This window comes from Mustela lutreola, chromosome 3 (genome assembly GCF_030435805.1).
Source record: "Mustela lutreola isolate mMusLut2 chromosome 3, mMusLut2.pri, whole genome shotgun sequence".
NCBI lineage: Eukaryota > Metazoa > Chordata > Mammalia > Carnivora > Mustelidae > Mustela > Mustela lutreola.
This window is the reverse complement of record NC_081292.1, coordinates 107,931,892-107,949,147: the sequence shown is the minus strand read 5'-3', so window position 1 is coordinate 107,949,147 and position 17,256 is coordinate 107,931,892. Positions and strand designations below refer to the sequence as shown.

At 40.8% G+C, this 17,256-nt stretch overlaps 1 protein-coding gene across 9 annotated transcripts in view; it reads right to left on the bottom strand.

Annotated features, from left to right (window-relative positions):
• The window catches only part of SCTR (secretin receptor), an 87,515-nt gene that overhangs the window by 44,818 nt on the left and 25,441 nt on the right, over positions 1-17,256 (bottom strand). For 5 of the 9 annotated variants that reach the window (XM_059166644.1, XM_059166645.1, XM_059166640.1 and 2 more), the window contains exons 2-3: positions 4,992-5,112; positions 4,365-4,421 (exon numbers count right to left, since the gene is read on the bottom strand). In XM_059166644.1, the coding sequence (XP_059022627.1) occupies positions 4,365-4,421; positions 4,992-5,082 (148 nt within the window). In that variant the 5' untranslated portion in view covers positions 5,083-5,112. The remainder of the gene's footprint in view (positions 1-4,364; positions 4,422-4,991; positions 5,113-17,256) is intronic. The other 4 variants (XM_059166647.1, XM_059166646.1, XM_059166643.1 and 1 more) reach the window with 1 other exon arrangement.

Below are 17,256 nucleotides of genomic sequence, written 5' to 3'. Positions count from 1 at the left end.
CATTTGATGAAGCTAGCCTAGCAAGCTTCTGCTACATGTGGAAAAATACATCCCTCAGTGATTAAAGAGGAGTCTGTGGTCCTTTTTTCTCACCATTGTATCCTTTGTTCTCCTCATTCCCACCTCATAACAGTAAGTGCTATATTTCATGAATGAACGCTTGTAATTTCACATCAACTTCATAAAAAAACATCTGGAAATGGAGGCCCAGAGACATTAAGTAACTTGTTCAAGGTCACACAGTCTGTCTAATTTATGTACTTATTTTTATTTTATGTTGAGACCGAGAGAGCGAGCAGGGTGGAGGAGGGGAGGTGCAGAGGGAGAGGAAGAGAGAATGTTAAACAGATCCTCTGCTGAGCATGGAGCCCTTACATAGCTCAATGAGAGACTTAATCTCACAGCCCTGAGATCATGACCTGAGCCCAAATCAAGTCAGACGCTAAGTGATTGAGTCACCCAGACACCCCCAGTCTGCCTGGGCCCCTCTCCTCCTCTCCCCTCCTCTTCCTCTTTCTTTTTAAACATTGAGGTAAAATTCGCATAACAGAGATGGAGGCTGCCTTCCCTTTTAGCTCACAGCACATTCCGCAGTCATTGCCACCAGTAGTCAGGTGCCCTGTGAAGGTGACATGGGAAAGGCGAAGAGCGGAGAAGGAGGCTGAGGCAGAGGAGGTGAAAGGAGGGAAAAAGTATTGTGTAGCAGGCAGAGCTGCTGGGGCACAGCCTAGTTCTAGACAGTGTCTGCTGGAAAGGGGAAGGAGTCCCCGACCCGGCCATGAGGCACCGTGAGAAGCTGGATGACCAGGACACCTGGGTGGCTCAGTTGTTGAGCCTCTGCCTTTTGGCTCGGGTCGTGATGATCCTGGGATCAAGCCCCACGTCGGGTTCCCAGCTCAGCAGGAACCCTGCTTCTCCCTCTCCTACTCCCCTTGCTTGTGTTCCCTCTCCCAAATAAATGAATAAAAATTATTAAAAAAAAAAAAAGGGAAACTGGATAACCAACAGATCAAGAATTTCAAGAATAAAGGCCATGACGTGGAGGGAAGAATTTTGCAAAAAGGTGTGTATGGCCTGTACCCCAGTAAACTGCATAAACTAGATGAAATTGTTAAGTTCCTATAAACACACAACCTACTGAGACAAGCAGGAACGGCTAGAAAATCTGAGCAGACCTCTAGCCAGTAAAGAGATTGAGTCAGTAATAAAAAATTTCCATTTCCCAACAAAGAAAAGTCCAGATGGCTTTGCTGATGAATTCTGTCAAACATTTAAAGAATGAACACCAATCCTCCTCAAACACTTCCAAAAAGGAGAAAAAAGAGAACAACTTCAAAATCATTCTAGGAGGCTCTCATTATCTTGTTACCAAAGTCAGACAAAGAAGTCAGACAAAGATGATAAGAAAACTACAGACCAATATTAATGATGAACAATAATGCAAAAATCTTAAACAAAATACCGGAAAATTGGAATTGAACAGCATAATCCATTAAAAGGACTATACACTATGACCGAATGAAATCTATTCCTGCAAGGTGAGGATGGCTCAACATATGAAAATCAGTCAGTGTAATACACAACATTCAGGAACAGAGAACAAAAACCATATGATCATTTCAACTGACGTAGAAAACGCATATGACAAGGTTCAGTACATTTCATGATAAAAACACCTAACAAACTAGGATAGAAGGAAACTACCTCAACATAATAAAATCCATACGTGAAAAGCCCAGAGTGAATATTATACTCTTTGGTGAAAGACAGACATCTTACATCTTCATGTAAGATGAAGAACAAGGCAAGGATGGCTGCTATCACCATGTGTGTACAGAGTAGTCCTGGAAGTCCTACTCATAGCTATTAGACCAAAAAAAAAAGGAAATAAAAGGCATCCAAATTGGAAAGGAAGACGTAAAATGATCTCTGTTCACAGACAACATACTCTTATATGTAGAAAATCCTAAATATTAAAAAAAAAAAAACCTGTTGAGCTAATAAATGGTCTCAGCAAAGTTGCAGGATAGATACAAAGTCAACACACAAAAATTAGTTGTATTTCTGTACATTAATGAGGAACAACTGGAAAAGGAAATTAAGAAATGAATCAAGGAGTGCCTGGGTAGCTTGGTGGTTGGCATCTGCCTTCGGCTTGGGTCATGATCTTGGGGTTCTGGTATCAAGCCCCAAGTCTGGCTCTCTGCTCAACAGGGAGCCTGCTTCTCCTTCTCCCTCTACCACTCCCCCTGCTTCTGTGCTTCCTTTCACTCTCCAATAAATAAGTTAAATTTTAAAAAAAGAAAAGAGAAATGAATCAAAACAAAACACTCAGGAATAGACCCAACCAATGAAGTTAAAGACTTGCAAGCTAAAAATGAAAAAATGTTGCTAAAAGAAATTAAAGACACAAATAAAAGGAAAGACGTGTTGTGTTCATGGATCAGATGACTTAATATTGTTAAGATGTTGATACTATGCAGAGCAACCTATAGATTCAATGCAACCCTTATCAAAATCCCAATAGCATTATTTGCAGAAATGAAAAAATCCTTCCTAAAATTCATATGGAATCTCAAGAAACCTGGAAATAGCCAAATCAATCTTGAAAGAACTAAGTAGTAAGTCTCACGCTTTCTGATTTCAAACTTACTACAAAACTACAGTAACCAAAACAAACAGTGTAGTGCTGGCAGAAAGGCATATAGACCAATGGAATAGAATAGAGAACTCAGAAATAAACCCTCATATATATGGTTAAATGATTTTTGACAACGGTGTCAAAATCATTCAACAGAAAAAAGGTTTTCAACCTGTGGTATTGAAAAAACTGGATATCCACATATGAAAGAATGAAGATGGACACCATAAACAAAAAGGAACTCAAAATGGACCAAGGACCTAAATTTAAGAGCTAAAATTATAAAAATCTTCGGATAAAATATATGGGAAGAGCTTTGTGAGATTCAATTTAGTAATGATTTATTGGATATGACATCAAAAGCACAGAAAACGAAAGTAAAAAAATAGATGAATTGCACTTTATCAAACTCAAAAACTTCTGTTCATCAAAGGAAACAATTAACAGAATGAAAAGGCAACCTATATAAGAGGAGGGATTATTTACAAATCATAGAGGTGAAAAGGGGGTAAGACCCAGAATATACAAAGAACTCCTAAATTCAACAGCAAAAATCGTAAACAATCCTATTTTTAAATGGGCAAAAGACTTCAATAGACATTTCTCCAAAGAAGACATACAAATGACCAACAAGTACATGAAAAGATGCTCAACGTCACTCATTATCAGTGAAATACGATCAAAACCACAATGAGTTATTACCTAACAGTCATTTGGATGGCTACTATAAAAAACAAACAAACAAACAAACAATAAAATAGCAACTGTTGGTGAAGATGTGGAGAAATTGGAACTCATGTGCACTGCTGGTGAGAATGTGAAATAGGAAAATCACTATGGAAAAAAACAGTATGCCAGACCCTGAAAAAATTAAAAATTAAGAAAAGAATTACCATATAATCCTGCAAATGCCCAGGGTTTGGGGAGAGAGAGGGATGAATAGGTAGCACACAGAGGATTTCTAGGGCACAGAAACTACTCTGTCCAATACTATAATGGCGGACACACGTCATTATACATTTGTCAAAACCTACAGACTGCACACCAAGAGCGAATCCTAATGTAAACCATGACTTTGGGTGGTAACGTTGATCAATGTAATTTCATCAATTGTAACTAGTATCACTCTGTTAGAGGATGTTCGTGGGGGAAGTCATGTTTGGGTAGGGAGGAGAGAGTATATGGGAACTCTACACTTTCTGCTCCATTTTGCAGCAAATTGTTCTAAAAAATAAAGTCTATTTAAAAATTCAAATAACATACAATTAGCCATTATCCATTCTAAAGTGTACAATTCAGTGGAATTTGGTACGGAGTATCATGCAACCATCACCTCTATCTGAATCTAAGATATTTTCACCACACCAAAAGGGAACAGCTAAGAATTACTCTCCATTCCCTCTCCCCTTGCCCCTGGAGGCTACCCATCTAATTTCTGTCTGTATGGATTTGCCTGTTTTAGATATCTCATATAAATGGAATCATACCATTCATGGCCTTTTGTAACTAGATTTCATCACTTAACATGCTTTCAAGATTCATACATGTTATAGCATGTATCAGTACTTCATTTATTTTTAAGACTGAGTAATGTTCCATTGTATGTATAGACTACATTTCCTTACCCATTCATCAGTTGATGGACATTTGGGTTGTTTCTGCCTCTTGGCTATTGAGACTAGTGGCACTGTGAATACGTGTGTATAAGTCTTTGTTTGAATACCTGTAATGGATTCTTTTCTTACTGTTACATGCCTCCTTATCCTTAGATGGGGGGGAGCTAAAAAGCAGCATAGAAATAAAATTAACATTTAAATATCAAATTAATGTTATTTTTAAATGATTAATAATAATGTTTAAATGAATAATATTTAAGAACTAAACAGTACTTAACACACTTTATCATTTCGTCATTATAATCCCAAAGTAGATATTATCACCTCCATTAATGTAGATCAAGAACCCGAGTCTCAGCAGGTTAAATAACTTGTCTGTGGTTACACAGCCAGTGAGTGGAAGCCAACATTGGACCCCAGGTTTTTCTGACCCCTCGCTGACTCTGTGACTATCTCACTCATCAAACTGGCAGAGGAGACGAGAGAATGGATAAGAGGATAAAAACACAGACTATATCCACGAGCCCCGAGGAACAATGAGTGGTGATGATCTGGCTTTTTGGGTATGTATCAACTGCTCGTTGGGATCATTCCAGGCCCTCTCCAACCCATCAGGTGATTATCTGAATGAATACAGCTAGTCTAGCTCCCTCCATCCCCAAGCATCCCAGTCTCCCTTACCCTAGTGGGATTAGTGGGACTAGTCCAAGCATGGACTAATGTGGGTCACATACCTGGGGCTGGCTGCTCTGTGCCCAAGTCTCCTGGATTCTCTTCAGAGAGTTCCTGTAGGCACTGGTCCTGTTCCTCTTGCAGCACCCGCATCACATCACACAATCCAGGGAGGGCACCCACCTGCAAGTCCAAAACCCAGATTGCTCATCACGGCCCCTAACTAATGTGTACCACAAAAAGACTTTCTGTGCATGAGAATGGGGCCAAACAGTGGGGATTCAAAATGAGGAAAGCAAAATCAATGCCAGGATAAAGCTCCTCACAGTGAGGTGGAGGCAGCCACTCCTCAAAGAGAATTCAGATCAGGGCTGGGACAGCCAGGACACTTGAACACAATATAGCTTGTCCACTGAAAATCTTGCTCTTAGGTTTCCCAAGAGTCCTGAGCCCAGTGAGTTACTTGCTTTCAGGGCACGCTACCATTATTAGTCTGTGAGACTTCATTTGTTCCAACAGTGTTTATTTCTCAGGTTTGGCAAATTTGGTTTTGGTTTGAAGGTCTTTGAAAGCTGTGCTTAACTATTTCCCAGTTCCCTAGAAGAGCGTCTATGGCCACCCCAGGCAAACTGCGATGGACAGAGGAGTTAGACAGGAAGGGTTAGCACACAGTCCTGGCTTCCTAGCTCTTCCTAGAGTAGATTTCCAGAGCATGGCTCGCTTCTTTTTTTTTTTTTTTTTTTTTTTTTAAGATTTATTTATTTGACCGAGAGAAATCACAAGTAGACAGAGAGGCAGCCAGAGAGAGAGAGAGGGAAGCAAGCTCCCTGCTGAGCAGAGAGCCCGATGCGGGACTCGATCCCAGGACCCTGAGATCATGACCCGAGCCGAAGGCAGCGGCTCAATCCACTGAGCCACCCAGGCGCCCTGGCTCGCTTCTTTTATTCATACCTGACACTTGATAAATATGTCAGTGATTGGGTAAATGAATGAATGAATGAACAAAAGAACAACTGAAAAGATCAATGAATTAGACTCCTACTTTACTTTCTACAGTGTATGGAATTTTAATATTAGAGTCTTTTCACACACATTATTACCTTATTTAATCCTCAAAATAACTCTGTAAAGAGACCCAGGAAAGGCAACTGAAACCCATTGTGGTTAGGGCATGTGACCAAAGGCCAACACCTAAGGTTCCTGATTTCAGAGACCAGCCTTCCAAGAGGTCAAGGGCCAGCTTTTATATGCTCCTGTTGACCTTGCACCAATGCTTTGCAGGTGGAAATGTCAACATAATGGAGCAGGGGGAGAAGTCCCTGGGGATAAGGCCATGCTCCGAAATGGCGCAAATCAACAAAAGATCTGGCCAGAGAAGAGCAGCTAAGATAGCACTGTCTTCCAATGATTCCAAAGACAAACATAAATTATCTGATTATCTCTTATTTTGGGTCTTCCACACTCTTCACTAATGCATTCAGAAAGTATCTATCTGCAGGGTGCCTGGGTGGCTCAGTAGGTCAAGCATCTAACATTTTATTTTGGCTCAGTTCATGATCTCAGGGTCATGAGATGGAGCCCTGTGTCAGACTCCGTGCTAAGCTTGGAATCTGCATGAGATTCTCACACCCTCTGCCCTACCCCCAACCCCCTCTTGGCACTCTCTCTCGGGGAAAAAAAAAGTATCTATCATCTGTCAGCAAATGCTCTTCTTCAGCTACTCCCTGATACCAAGTGACTGGGTCTGTGATGCCCATGAAACACACACATCACATCCCCTGGCCCAGAGCTGTGATCATCTGCAACAAAGCTACCACAGGAACACCTGTGCCCACCCAGCATAAAAACCATACTATGCTCATTCCTTCCCCAGTCATCCCCCCTACATTTCCATCTCACCTGACAACATAGCAAATGACTTCATCACATTGCTTTGATGACTCTTATATTTAGACTCTTAACATTGAAACAAGTGGCTTCCCTAAGAAAACAGTCATTGTTAGAACCAGCAGGCAGCCCCATATACTCGTGCTCTTGTCCCCTTGTGGGGCTCTGCCCAGTCCTTGCTGAAGTTCATCATCACCAGCAGCCTCTGGCTTTTCGACATAGGCAATAAAAGAGTTTCAGTGGAAAAATCCACCTACAGGTTGGCAGGCTGCCTTTAGTTCACTAAGGATCTCAAGTAGGCACACATTCTGTTCAGTGCCACTTTGAAACTGACATTACCCTTAAAAATGTGAGTGACTGCTGGAGGTAGTGTGAGCAGGTACAATCTTTTAAATGTCATCATATATTGTCACAAAAATGTTCATACCCTTTGGCCAACTGACTTTACTTCTAGGAATCCATCCCTTATAGGAAAAGCTTTATATAGAAAGATTCTCTTGCAGCTTTACATTTAGTAGAAACAAAGAGATAAACTTCAGCTTTCAGGAAGATGTAGTACATGTACCTTTTCCCTATTACTCCCGTTAAGTACAACAAGAAATCCTGGACATCATATACAAAACAAGCATAAAAAGATTCTGAAAGGTGGAAAGAAGGCAAAGTGGCTAAAGACCTCCTGACTCAAGGAAGTGGAAAGTTCCCTGAAGTTTCTTTTCTCTTTGTATAACCCATTATTAAAACTGAATAAGTTAGCCATAAGAAAATGCAGCCAGAGGCAGACCAAAAAAAACCCCAGTAAAAGCCTGCTCTCTCAAGCCAAGGACCAGGAAAGAGGGAAGGTAGCAAGACTGAAAACATATAGACAATAACTGCTCTACAACAGCCAAACACCACAGAAAAAACTGTGGTCAGGTGGGGAGCCAGGACTTCTGCCTTCCCTGGGCTGTGACATCAGTGTCCAACCTCCCTGCCAAGGTGGTGGCAGAGATGGCCAAGTGGGGAGCTGAAAATTCATCCCTGCTGTGTGCTAATAAAGGTCCCCCAGCCTATGATGTTTGTAGAGACTGGACTTCCACCCTAATCCAGAAGTAATGAGGTGCTCCTCCATCTCCCCAGTGGGGTGCTGTCTCAGGTGCTGAATGAAAAGAATGGTCATCCCAGAATCCTATACTCAGTAAAAGATATCTTCAGAAATGAAAGGGAAATCGAGACATTCTTTTTTTTTTTTTTAATTTAAACGATTTTATTTGTTGGACAGAGATAAACATAGCAAGAGAGGGAACAAAAGCAGGAGGAGTAGGAGAGGGAGAAGCAGGCTTCCCACTGAGCAGGGAGCCTGAAGCAGGGCTTGATCCCAGGACTCCGAGATCGTGACCTGAGCAGAAATCAGTCGCTTAAGGACTGAGCCTCCCAGGGTTCCAAATCAAGACATTCTTAAAGGATAAGAAAAACTAAAATAATTCATTGCAGCACCCTACCCTAAAAGAATGGCTAAAAGAAGTTTCTCTAAACACAGAGGGGGGCCTACTGGGCACTCACAATTTTCACCACCAGCAGTGGTGATGAAACCCCATCCACTGCTGTGTTATAAGATCATGTGCGAAGCTGATACTCCCACCCCTCACTCAGCAGTAAGGGAAGATCATCTCTTCCTTGCCAGTGTCCAGTAAGGCAGAGTGGGGAAGCTGGAAGTCTACCTGTCAGAAATGGGGTAGCACCCACCCCCTTCCCCCATCGGGAGAAGCCAACTAAGACAGGTTTAAATAAGATGCAATCTAACAGCAATACAAAATGTCCTGTTTTCAGTCAAAGATCACTCATCATATTAAGAACCAGGAAAATGTCAAACTGAATGAGAAGAGGTGATCCACTGATGCCAACACTGAAGTGACAGGGATCTGAAACAATTTGAAGAAGACTGTAAAGCAGCCAACATAAAAATGCTTCAGTGAGCCACCAAAAGTATACTTGAAACAAATGTAGAGATATAAACCTCAGCCAAAAAAGAAAGTCTCAGCAAAGAAGTAGAAGATATCAAAAAATCAAATGTAAATATTACAACTGAAAAAGACAATAACTGAGGTAAAAAGCTCGGTAGAAGGTCTCAGCAGAATGTTGGTGGCATGGGGGGACATACAGAGGAAAGAGTCACTGAGCTAGAAGACAGGACAGTACAAATCTCTCAATCTGAACAACACAGAGAATAAACCAAAAATAAAAATGAACAAACTTCGAGGCACCTGGCTGGCTCAGTCGGCAGAGCATATGACTTTTGAACTTAGAGTTGTGAGTTCAAGCCCCATGTTGGAGCTTCAGTAAAAAGTAAAATAAAAAAATTGAATAATTCAGGAAGAAAGAAAGAAAGAAAGAAAGAAAGAAAGAAAGAAAGAAAGAAAGAAAGAAAGAAAGAAAGAAAGAAAGAAAGAAAAGAAAAGAACAGACTTTCAGGGTTATCCAGGACAGCAGAAGCACAATCCCATAATAGGAAAAATGGATACATTGGACTTCACTAAAAATTAAAAACATTTCTGCTTCATGAAAAACCATATTAAGAGGATGAAAGGTGGGACGCCTGGGTGGCTCAGTTGTTTAAGCAGCTGCCTTCAGCTCAGGTCATGATCCCAGCGTCCTGGGATCGAGTCCCACATTGGGCTCCTTGCTCGGCAGGGAGCCTGCTTCTCCCTCTGCCTCTGCCTGCCATTCTGTCCGCCTGTGCTTGCTCTCTCTCCCTCTCTCTCTGACAAATAAATAAATAAATAAAGAGGATGAAAGGATGAGTTACAGATTGGGAGAAAATATTTGCAGTCACATATTCAAGAAAGGACAGGTATCTAGAATTTATAAAAACATTCAAAACTCAACAGTAAACAAAAAATCTAGTTAGACATAGGTAAAAGACATGAAGAGACATTTCACAGACAACATACAAATGGTAAATAAGCACATGAAATGGTTTTCAAAATTATTAGCTATTAAGTGAATGCAAGTTGAAATCATAATGTGTTATCACTATACATCTATCATAATAGCTTAAATTTTAAAAATAGTAACAACAGATGTTGACGAGGTTGTAGAGAAATTAGATCATGCCTACATTGCTAATGGGAATGTAAAATGATATAGCCACTCTGGAAAACAGGTTGGCAGTATTTTAATAAAAGCTAAATATGCAACCTTTATATGACCCAGCCATTGCACTCCTAGGCCTTTATCCCAGGGAAATGAAAACTTATATTCATGCAAAAATCTGTACATGAATATTTATTTATAGCAGCTTTATTCATAACAGCCCCAGATTGAAACAATCCAGATGTCTTCCAGTGTGAATAATTGAACAAATGATGGTGAAACCATAGTATGAAACCACTCAGCAATAAAAAGGAACAAACTATTGATACAGGGGCCAACCTAGGTGAATCTCCAAGGAAGTATGTGGAATGAAAAAAGCCAATCCTAGGGCACCTGGGTTGCTCAGTGGGTTGGGCCTCTTCCTTCAGTTTAGGTCATGGTCTTGGGGTCCTGGGATTGAACCCTGCATCAAGCTCTCTGCTTATCAGGGAGCCTGCTTCCCCCTCTCTCTCTGCCTGCTTCTCTACCTATTAGTGATCTCTGTCAGATAAATAAATAAAATCTTTTTTAAAAAAAGGAAACAAAGCCAATCCCAAAATGTTACCTACCATACTGTATGATTCTGTCTATATAACTCTTGAAATGACGAAGTTATATAAACAGCAGATTAGCGGTTATCAAAATTAAGGAATGGGTAGGAGTGGGAGGGAAGGGGCTGTGACTGTAACAGGCACCGTGAAAGATCCCTGGGGTCATAGAAATGTTCTGTACCTTGACTGTATCAGTGTCAATGTTGGGGTTGTAATAACGTACTACCTATAGTTTTGTAAGATTTTATTACTGGGAGAAATTGACAAAAGGCTATGGGGGGGGAGTCATTCTTATTATTTCTTATGGCCTATGAGTATCTCAAAATTAAAAGTATAAATCTTGAAAAGAGACAATCTAAATACCCAAGGGAACACTCAGCTAACATTCAACATGATATGTAATGCTATTATCCTTTTTAAAAATATTTTATTTATTTGGGAGAGAGAGAGAGAGAGAGTGCAAGAGAGAGAGAGCCAGGAGAGAAGCAGAAGGAGATCAGACTCCCCGCTGAGCAGAGAGCCCAATGCAGGGCTCAATCCCAGGACCCTGATATCATGACGAGAGCTGAAGGCAGACGCTTAGCCAACTGAGCCACTCAGGCACCCCTATAATACTATAATCTTGAAATTACATTCAATGTGATAGTTTCAGCCATGATAATTCAGAAAACTATTCAGCAGTATAGACTATTGATGTTGACCCCAAGATATTAAATAAGCATGACACAAAGTTGTATAATAGTATGATTGTAAGGATGTACAATGTACCATATTTTCAGAGGAAACCTTGAAGAGAATACATGACAGTATTATGAAAATTACAGGAAATTTTAAAAACAATATGTAAATATAGAGAAAGGTAGACACTTCATTCCATGTCTCCATTCCCATTCCTACCTCCAGCTATAACCTCTCTGGCAGAGACTACTCTTTGTCTCCTTAATAATTATTATTCCTTTCCTCCACTGCAATCAGAATTTAACTGGGCATATGGTTGCCCATCTGGAGACTGGAGTTTCCAATTTCTCTGCAACTAATGCGTGCCCACGTGACTAGGTTCTAGCAATGGATTAGAGCAAAAGACATGTGTGCAAATGCTATCTTTTGCTTTTAAAAGGAAAGGAACACACTTCCCTCTTTCATGTGTGGATACAGTGATGAGCCATATTCAGTCATGGGGAGGAGGGCAACACTTCAGGCTTGACTCCCCTGCCAGATTCAGAGGACAAAATCCATCCTGGACTTCACTGGTGAACTTCCACATGCCACAACATCCTATTGGTATTAATATAGACAACATAGCTCATAACAGACTTTGGAAATTTACTGCCAAGGACAAGGAAAGAGGCATTATCCTAATTATAATCATTGATCTCAATTCCCTATGGGAGTTTATACGTATGACCTCATGGCGGATGGAGTATACTTCCTCACGTGGACTTGGCCATGTGCCTGGCCACTGGGATGCTAGTAGTTGTGATATGAAGAGAAGCTTGAAATATGTTTGCACAGATATGCTTGCTCTCTTGCCTTTCTGCCACCTGGGGTATCCCGCTGGTCTTGGAAGAATGAATAATACACATGCAGCAGACTTGAACCTAACCCTGGGGGCTGGAGCCAAGCCAGCTGGATCAATACAACACCTATTGTTGTATATTACTGAGATGTTTATGATTGTTACGCAGCATAGCTGACTAACACAGGGCAGGAAACAGATTCTAGGGCAGCATTTAGGGAGTGAAGTGTGCCATTTAGGGAGTGAAGTTCCTTTCAAGACGTGGTGATTTGCACTATGGGATTCAAGAAAGAGTCACTCCTGCAGAGAAGACTCTTGAAAAAATGGAGGAAGGTTAGAAATGAGAGGACACCTGCACTGGAAATATCTCTCCAAGAAAAGTTCAGTTTCCTTGGTGTTTTCCCCTTGGACTACAGAAAAAATAATAATCAGAGGACAGTTAAACTTTTTCTTCTTACCCTATGTTTCCTTTTTTTTAAATCGTAGTAGAATATACATAACATAAAGTTTAGTGCTTTAAAATTTAGAGATAGAATATACATAACATAAAATTTAGTGCTTTTAAGTGTACAGTTTAAGTGTACAGTTCAGTGGCATTAAATACACTGACAATGTTGTGCAACCATCGTCACGATTTCCCGAACTTTTTCAACATCGCACCAGGAGCTCTGTACCCATTAAGCAATAACTACCCATTTCCCTCCTTCCATGATGACCTCTGGTCTACTTTCTGACTCTACAAATTTTCTTATTGAAGGTATTTCATGTAAGTGGAATCATGGTATGTGTTCCATGTCTGGTTGACTTCCCTTACTGTGTTTTCAGGATTCATCCATGTTGTAGCATCTATCAGAATAGCATTCCATTGTCAGGCTGAATAATATTCCATTGGGGGTATACACCACATCTTGTTCTTCCATTCCTCTGCTGATGGACACTCGCATCTCTTCCACCCCTTGGCTATTGTAAATAATGCTGCCATGAACATGGGTGTGCAAATATCTGAGTCCCTGCTTTCGATTCTTATGGGTGGATAACCAGAGACAGAGCTGCTGGATCACATGGTAATTCTATGTTTACTTTTTTAGGAACCACCAAAGGGTTTTCCACAACAGCTGCACCATTTTACATGCCCACTAGCAATACACAGGGGTTTTGTTTTCTCACATCCTCATCAACTCTTGTTATTTTTTTTTGTTTTACTTTATATTTTTTAAGACTTTATTTATTTATTTATTTATTTATTTAATGAGAGAGAGGAGGAGCAGAAGGACAGGAAGAGGGAAGGGAAAGAATCTGAAGCAGACTCCACGCTGATTGCAGAGCCCAACATGGAGCTCAGTCTCACGACCTGAGATCATGACCTGAACTGAAATCAAGAGTCAGAGGTTTAACCAGCCCCGCCACCCAGGTACCCCTGTTTTACTTCATATGTTTTTAAAGTAGGTTCTACACTCAATGTGGGGCTCAAACTCAGGACCCTGAAATCAAGAGTCACACATTCTATCAACTGAGCCAAACAGGAGCCCCTATTTTTGTATTGTGTTTTAGTAACAGCCATCCAGGTGGGTGTGAAGTGACTCATTCCACATTTCTTTTACCCCGATCCTTCCATTAAAATGTAATAAACCAAAATAATTCTGTGTTGTAGTGGCCTGCCAGCAGCAGCATTCTACTGAAAGGACTGAGCCCATGGCTCCAGATGGTGAACTGCAGTTAAGAAAAGGGGCCCTCGGGGAACCCCTGGGTGGCTCAGTCAGTTAAGCAGCTGCCTTCGGCTCTAATGATCCCAGGATCCTGGGATTGAGCCCCGCATGGTGCTCCTTGCTCAGCAGGAAGCCTGCTTCTCTCTCTGCCTCTGCCTGCCTCTCTGCCTGCTTGTGCTCTCTGTCTTTCTGACAAATAAATAAATAAAATCTTTTAAAAAGAAAAAAAGAAGAGAAAAGGGGCCCTTGGGGTTGCTGGGAGAGGCTGGGAGGACTGTGTTCAATGGAGCAACCACCCAGGAGAGGCACTGGAGGAAGAATAAGTGGAAAACAAGACCCCTTATGATCTAAATTAACCTAGAGAAGGGAAGGAGAAGCTGCATGTGTATTTATATGTATATTTCTATATGATTATTAAACATAATTTTACTTAAAATTCACAGGAGAGGGGCACCTGGGTGGCTCAGTCATTTAAGTGTCCAACTCTTTGTTTTGGCTCAGATCATGATCTTAGGGTCCTGAGATGGAGCCCAAAGTCGGGCTCCACGAGCTCTTCCTGGAGTCTGCTTGGCATTCATTCTCTCTCCCTCTTTCTCTGCCCTTCCCCTCCGTGGTCTCGCTGTCCCTTTCTAAAATAAAGAAACAAAACCTTTATAAATAAATAGATACAGAATGAAATAGAATTCAAGGAGAAACAAATGAAGATGAAAGAACTGCTAACATTGTCCTCAAAACAAGAGCTATAAGTCCTCAAAAGATATCTTTAAACAGTTAAAAAGTTCAAATTTGTGTATATATGTTTTTTTCTATCTTTTACTTGTACTAGAGCCAAGGAGTTTGTCATGAAAAATAGCAGTTTCCTTCCCTAACCTTTACCTACTTTCCAGAGGCAACCATTTTCAACTCTTTAGCGGTTCATTTGGTTTTTATCTCCATATTGTTTTTAAGATTTTCTTTCTTTTTTTTTTTTTTTTTTTTTAAAGATTTTATTTATTTACTTGTCAGAGAGAGAGCGAGAGCGAGCACAGGCAGACAGAGTGGAAGGCAGAGTCAGAGGGAGAGGGAGAAGCAGGCTCCCTGCGGAGCAAGGAGCCCGATGTGGGACTCGATCCCAGGACGCTGGGATCATGACCTGAGCCGAAGGCAGCTGCTTAACCAACTGAGCCACCCAGGCGTCCCAATGTTTTTAAGATTTTCTTAAAGTAATCTCTGCACCCAGCGTGGGGCTCAAACCCATGACCCCAAGATCAAGAGTCACATGCTTCTCTGACTGAGCCAGCCAGGCACCCCCCATATTTTAAAATTATATTCTTACACTGCTACTTCTTGGTTTGTTCATCAGAGACACTATTTAAAACTCTGTTAGGGAAGACAAAGATTTAGATGTTTTAAAATCTTCCTACATACACTTCTGTCCCCCATATGTTTAGTTTTAAATTTATATTTATATGTATATTGAATTTGAATTTTAATATTTGATTTAATTTTTAGTTAAATGAATGGTCTATATTTATAATGTCTTGTTTTGACTGTGACATATCGTTCACCGCTAAGTCTAGCCATGTAAAATGATTATGTCTCTTCTCGTACATTTTGTTTTTCCTGAGGTCAATAATTACTTTGTTTTTTTCATTTGATTAGTGTTCTCTGTACATATGGCTAATTTTTCCAAGTGCTCTGACTGGTTCAAGAGACATCTATCAACAGTTGTATTTGTTTTACCTCTAGGGACCTCTCTGCCGGCCCTCGCTCCTCTCACTCCAATCCGGGCCTGATGCCTGGCTGTGGTTTGGGGTACCCTCTCCTCCACTCTTCTTCTTTTTTTTTTTTTTTAAAGATTTTATTTATTTATTTGACCCAGAGAGAGAGATCACAAGTAGGCAGAGAGGCAGGCAGAGAGAGAGGGGGGGAAGCAGGCTCCCCGCTGAGCAGAGCGCCCCATGTGGGGCTCCATCCCAGGACCCTGAGATCATGACCTGAGCCAAAGGAAGAGGCCTAACCTGCCGAGCCACCCAGGCACCCTCCCCCACTCCTCTAACTAGTCTTCACTTTCATAGATTTCAAGTCATTTTCCTTGCTTCGCTTCCTTGTTTTGCAGAAGCACAGTCTCTAGTTACTTCCTACGAAAGCACGTGTGGGAGATAAACTTTGAAATCTCGGCAGGAACAAACAAGCTTTTATTAATCTGATAATTAATCAAATTTGGCAGAGAATTCTGGGTTGAAAAGAAATTTCCTTCCAAGTTTTGAAGGCATTTCTCCTTCTCTCTCCCAGTATCGGTAAGAAATCCAATTGGGCTTCACAGCCTTTTGTACGTGACTTCTGTTTTCTCTGTAGAAATACTCAGGATTTTTCTCTTTAGTTGCTTTTAAATTCATTGCGGAAATGCTTCTTTTTTTATTCATTGGTTAGATACTCAGGGGACATTTCTATTTGAAGATTTGTGTTCTTCATGTCTGGGAATTTTTAAAATGTTATGTGATTTATTTTATTAGTTCCTCCCTTCATCGTCTCTATTCCGTCTTCCTAGAATTCATATTATTTGAATAGTGGACAACCCAGATGGACCATCTAATCTTTTCACCTTTCTCTACTCTCCTACCCTTGTGTCAGATGCTCTTTTTCTGAGGTACTTCCTTAGCATTACCTGTTGAGTTTCCTAATAAATGTTTTGTTATTATACACTTAATTTCTACACAGCTTTTCTTATGCTCTGGTGATTCCTTTTCTCTAACACTCTCTTTCCCACATTCTTTATTCTTAGATCCGGCATCCTTTTTTTTTTTTTTTTTTTTTCAAATTAAAGTTAGATTTATTTATTTTTTTAAGAGAGAGCGAGCATGAGCAAGGGGAGAGAGAAAGAGAAAGGGAGACAGACTCAGGCAAACTCCCTCCTGAGTGTGGAGACTGATGCGGGGCTGAATCCCAGGACCCCAAGATCGTGACCTGAGCTATAGTCAAGACTCAGACACTTAACTGCCTGAGCCCGGTGCCCCTACGTCTGGCACCCTTTTTAAAGGACTGTATTTCAGAACATTAACTGTAATCATGTGACCTTTTTCTCCTCTCTGCATGGTGGATATTTCCTCTTTTCCTTTTGTTTGTTTTCATATTGGAGGACTTTCTCAGTACCATATGTATATACGTATATACACATAGACACACACACATACACACACATATTATCATATGTGATATATATGTATATAATATATATAACATATATGTGTGCATGTATATGATTGAAGTATGGTTGACACACGCCGCTACATTAGTTTCAGGTGCACAACATAAGGATTCCACAAATCTATACATTAGTGCTGAGCTCTCCTCCAGAGTAGCTACCATCATAGTCCCTTTGGTTATGGTGCCTGTGCTGTGCTCAATGCCATAGTTAAGACTGAAGCATTAATGGGATCCTTAGAACCATGGTGAGCGTGAACAGTTTGTTGCCTTTGCTGTACAATAAATAATCAGGCTGAGTGGGTCCCCACAATCAGGACCTATATTTCTCCTCTATGCTCAGAGCCTTTCCAGGGCTCTGCAGGCCAATGGGACC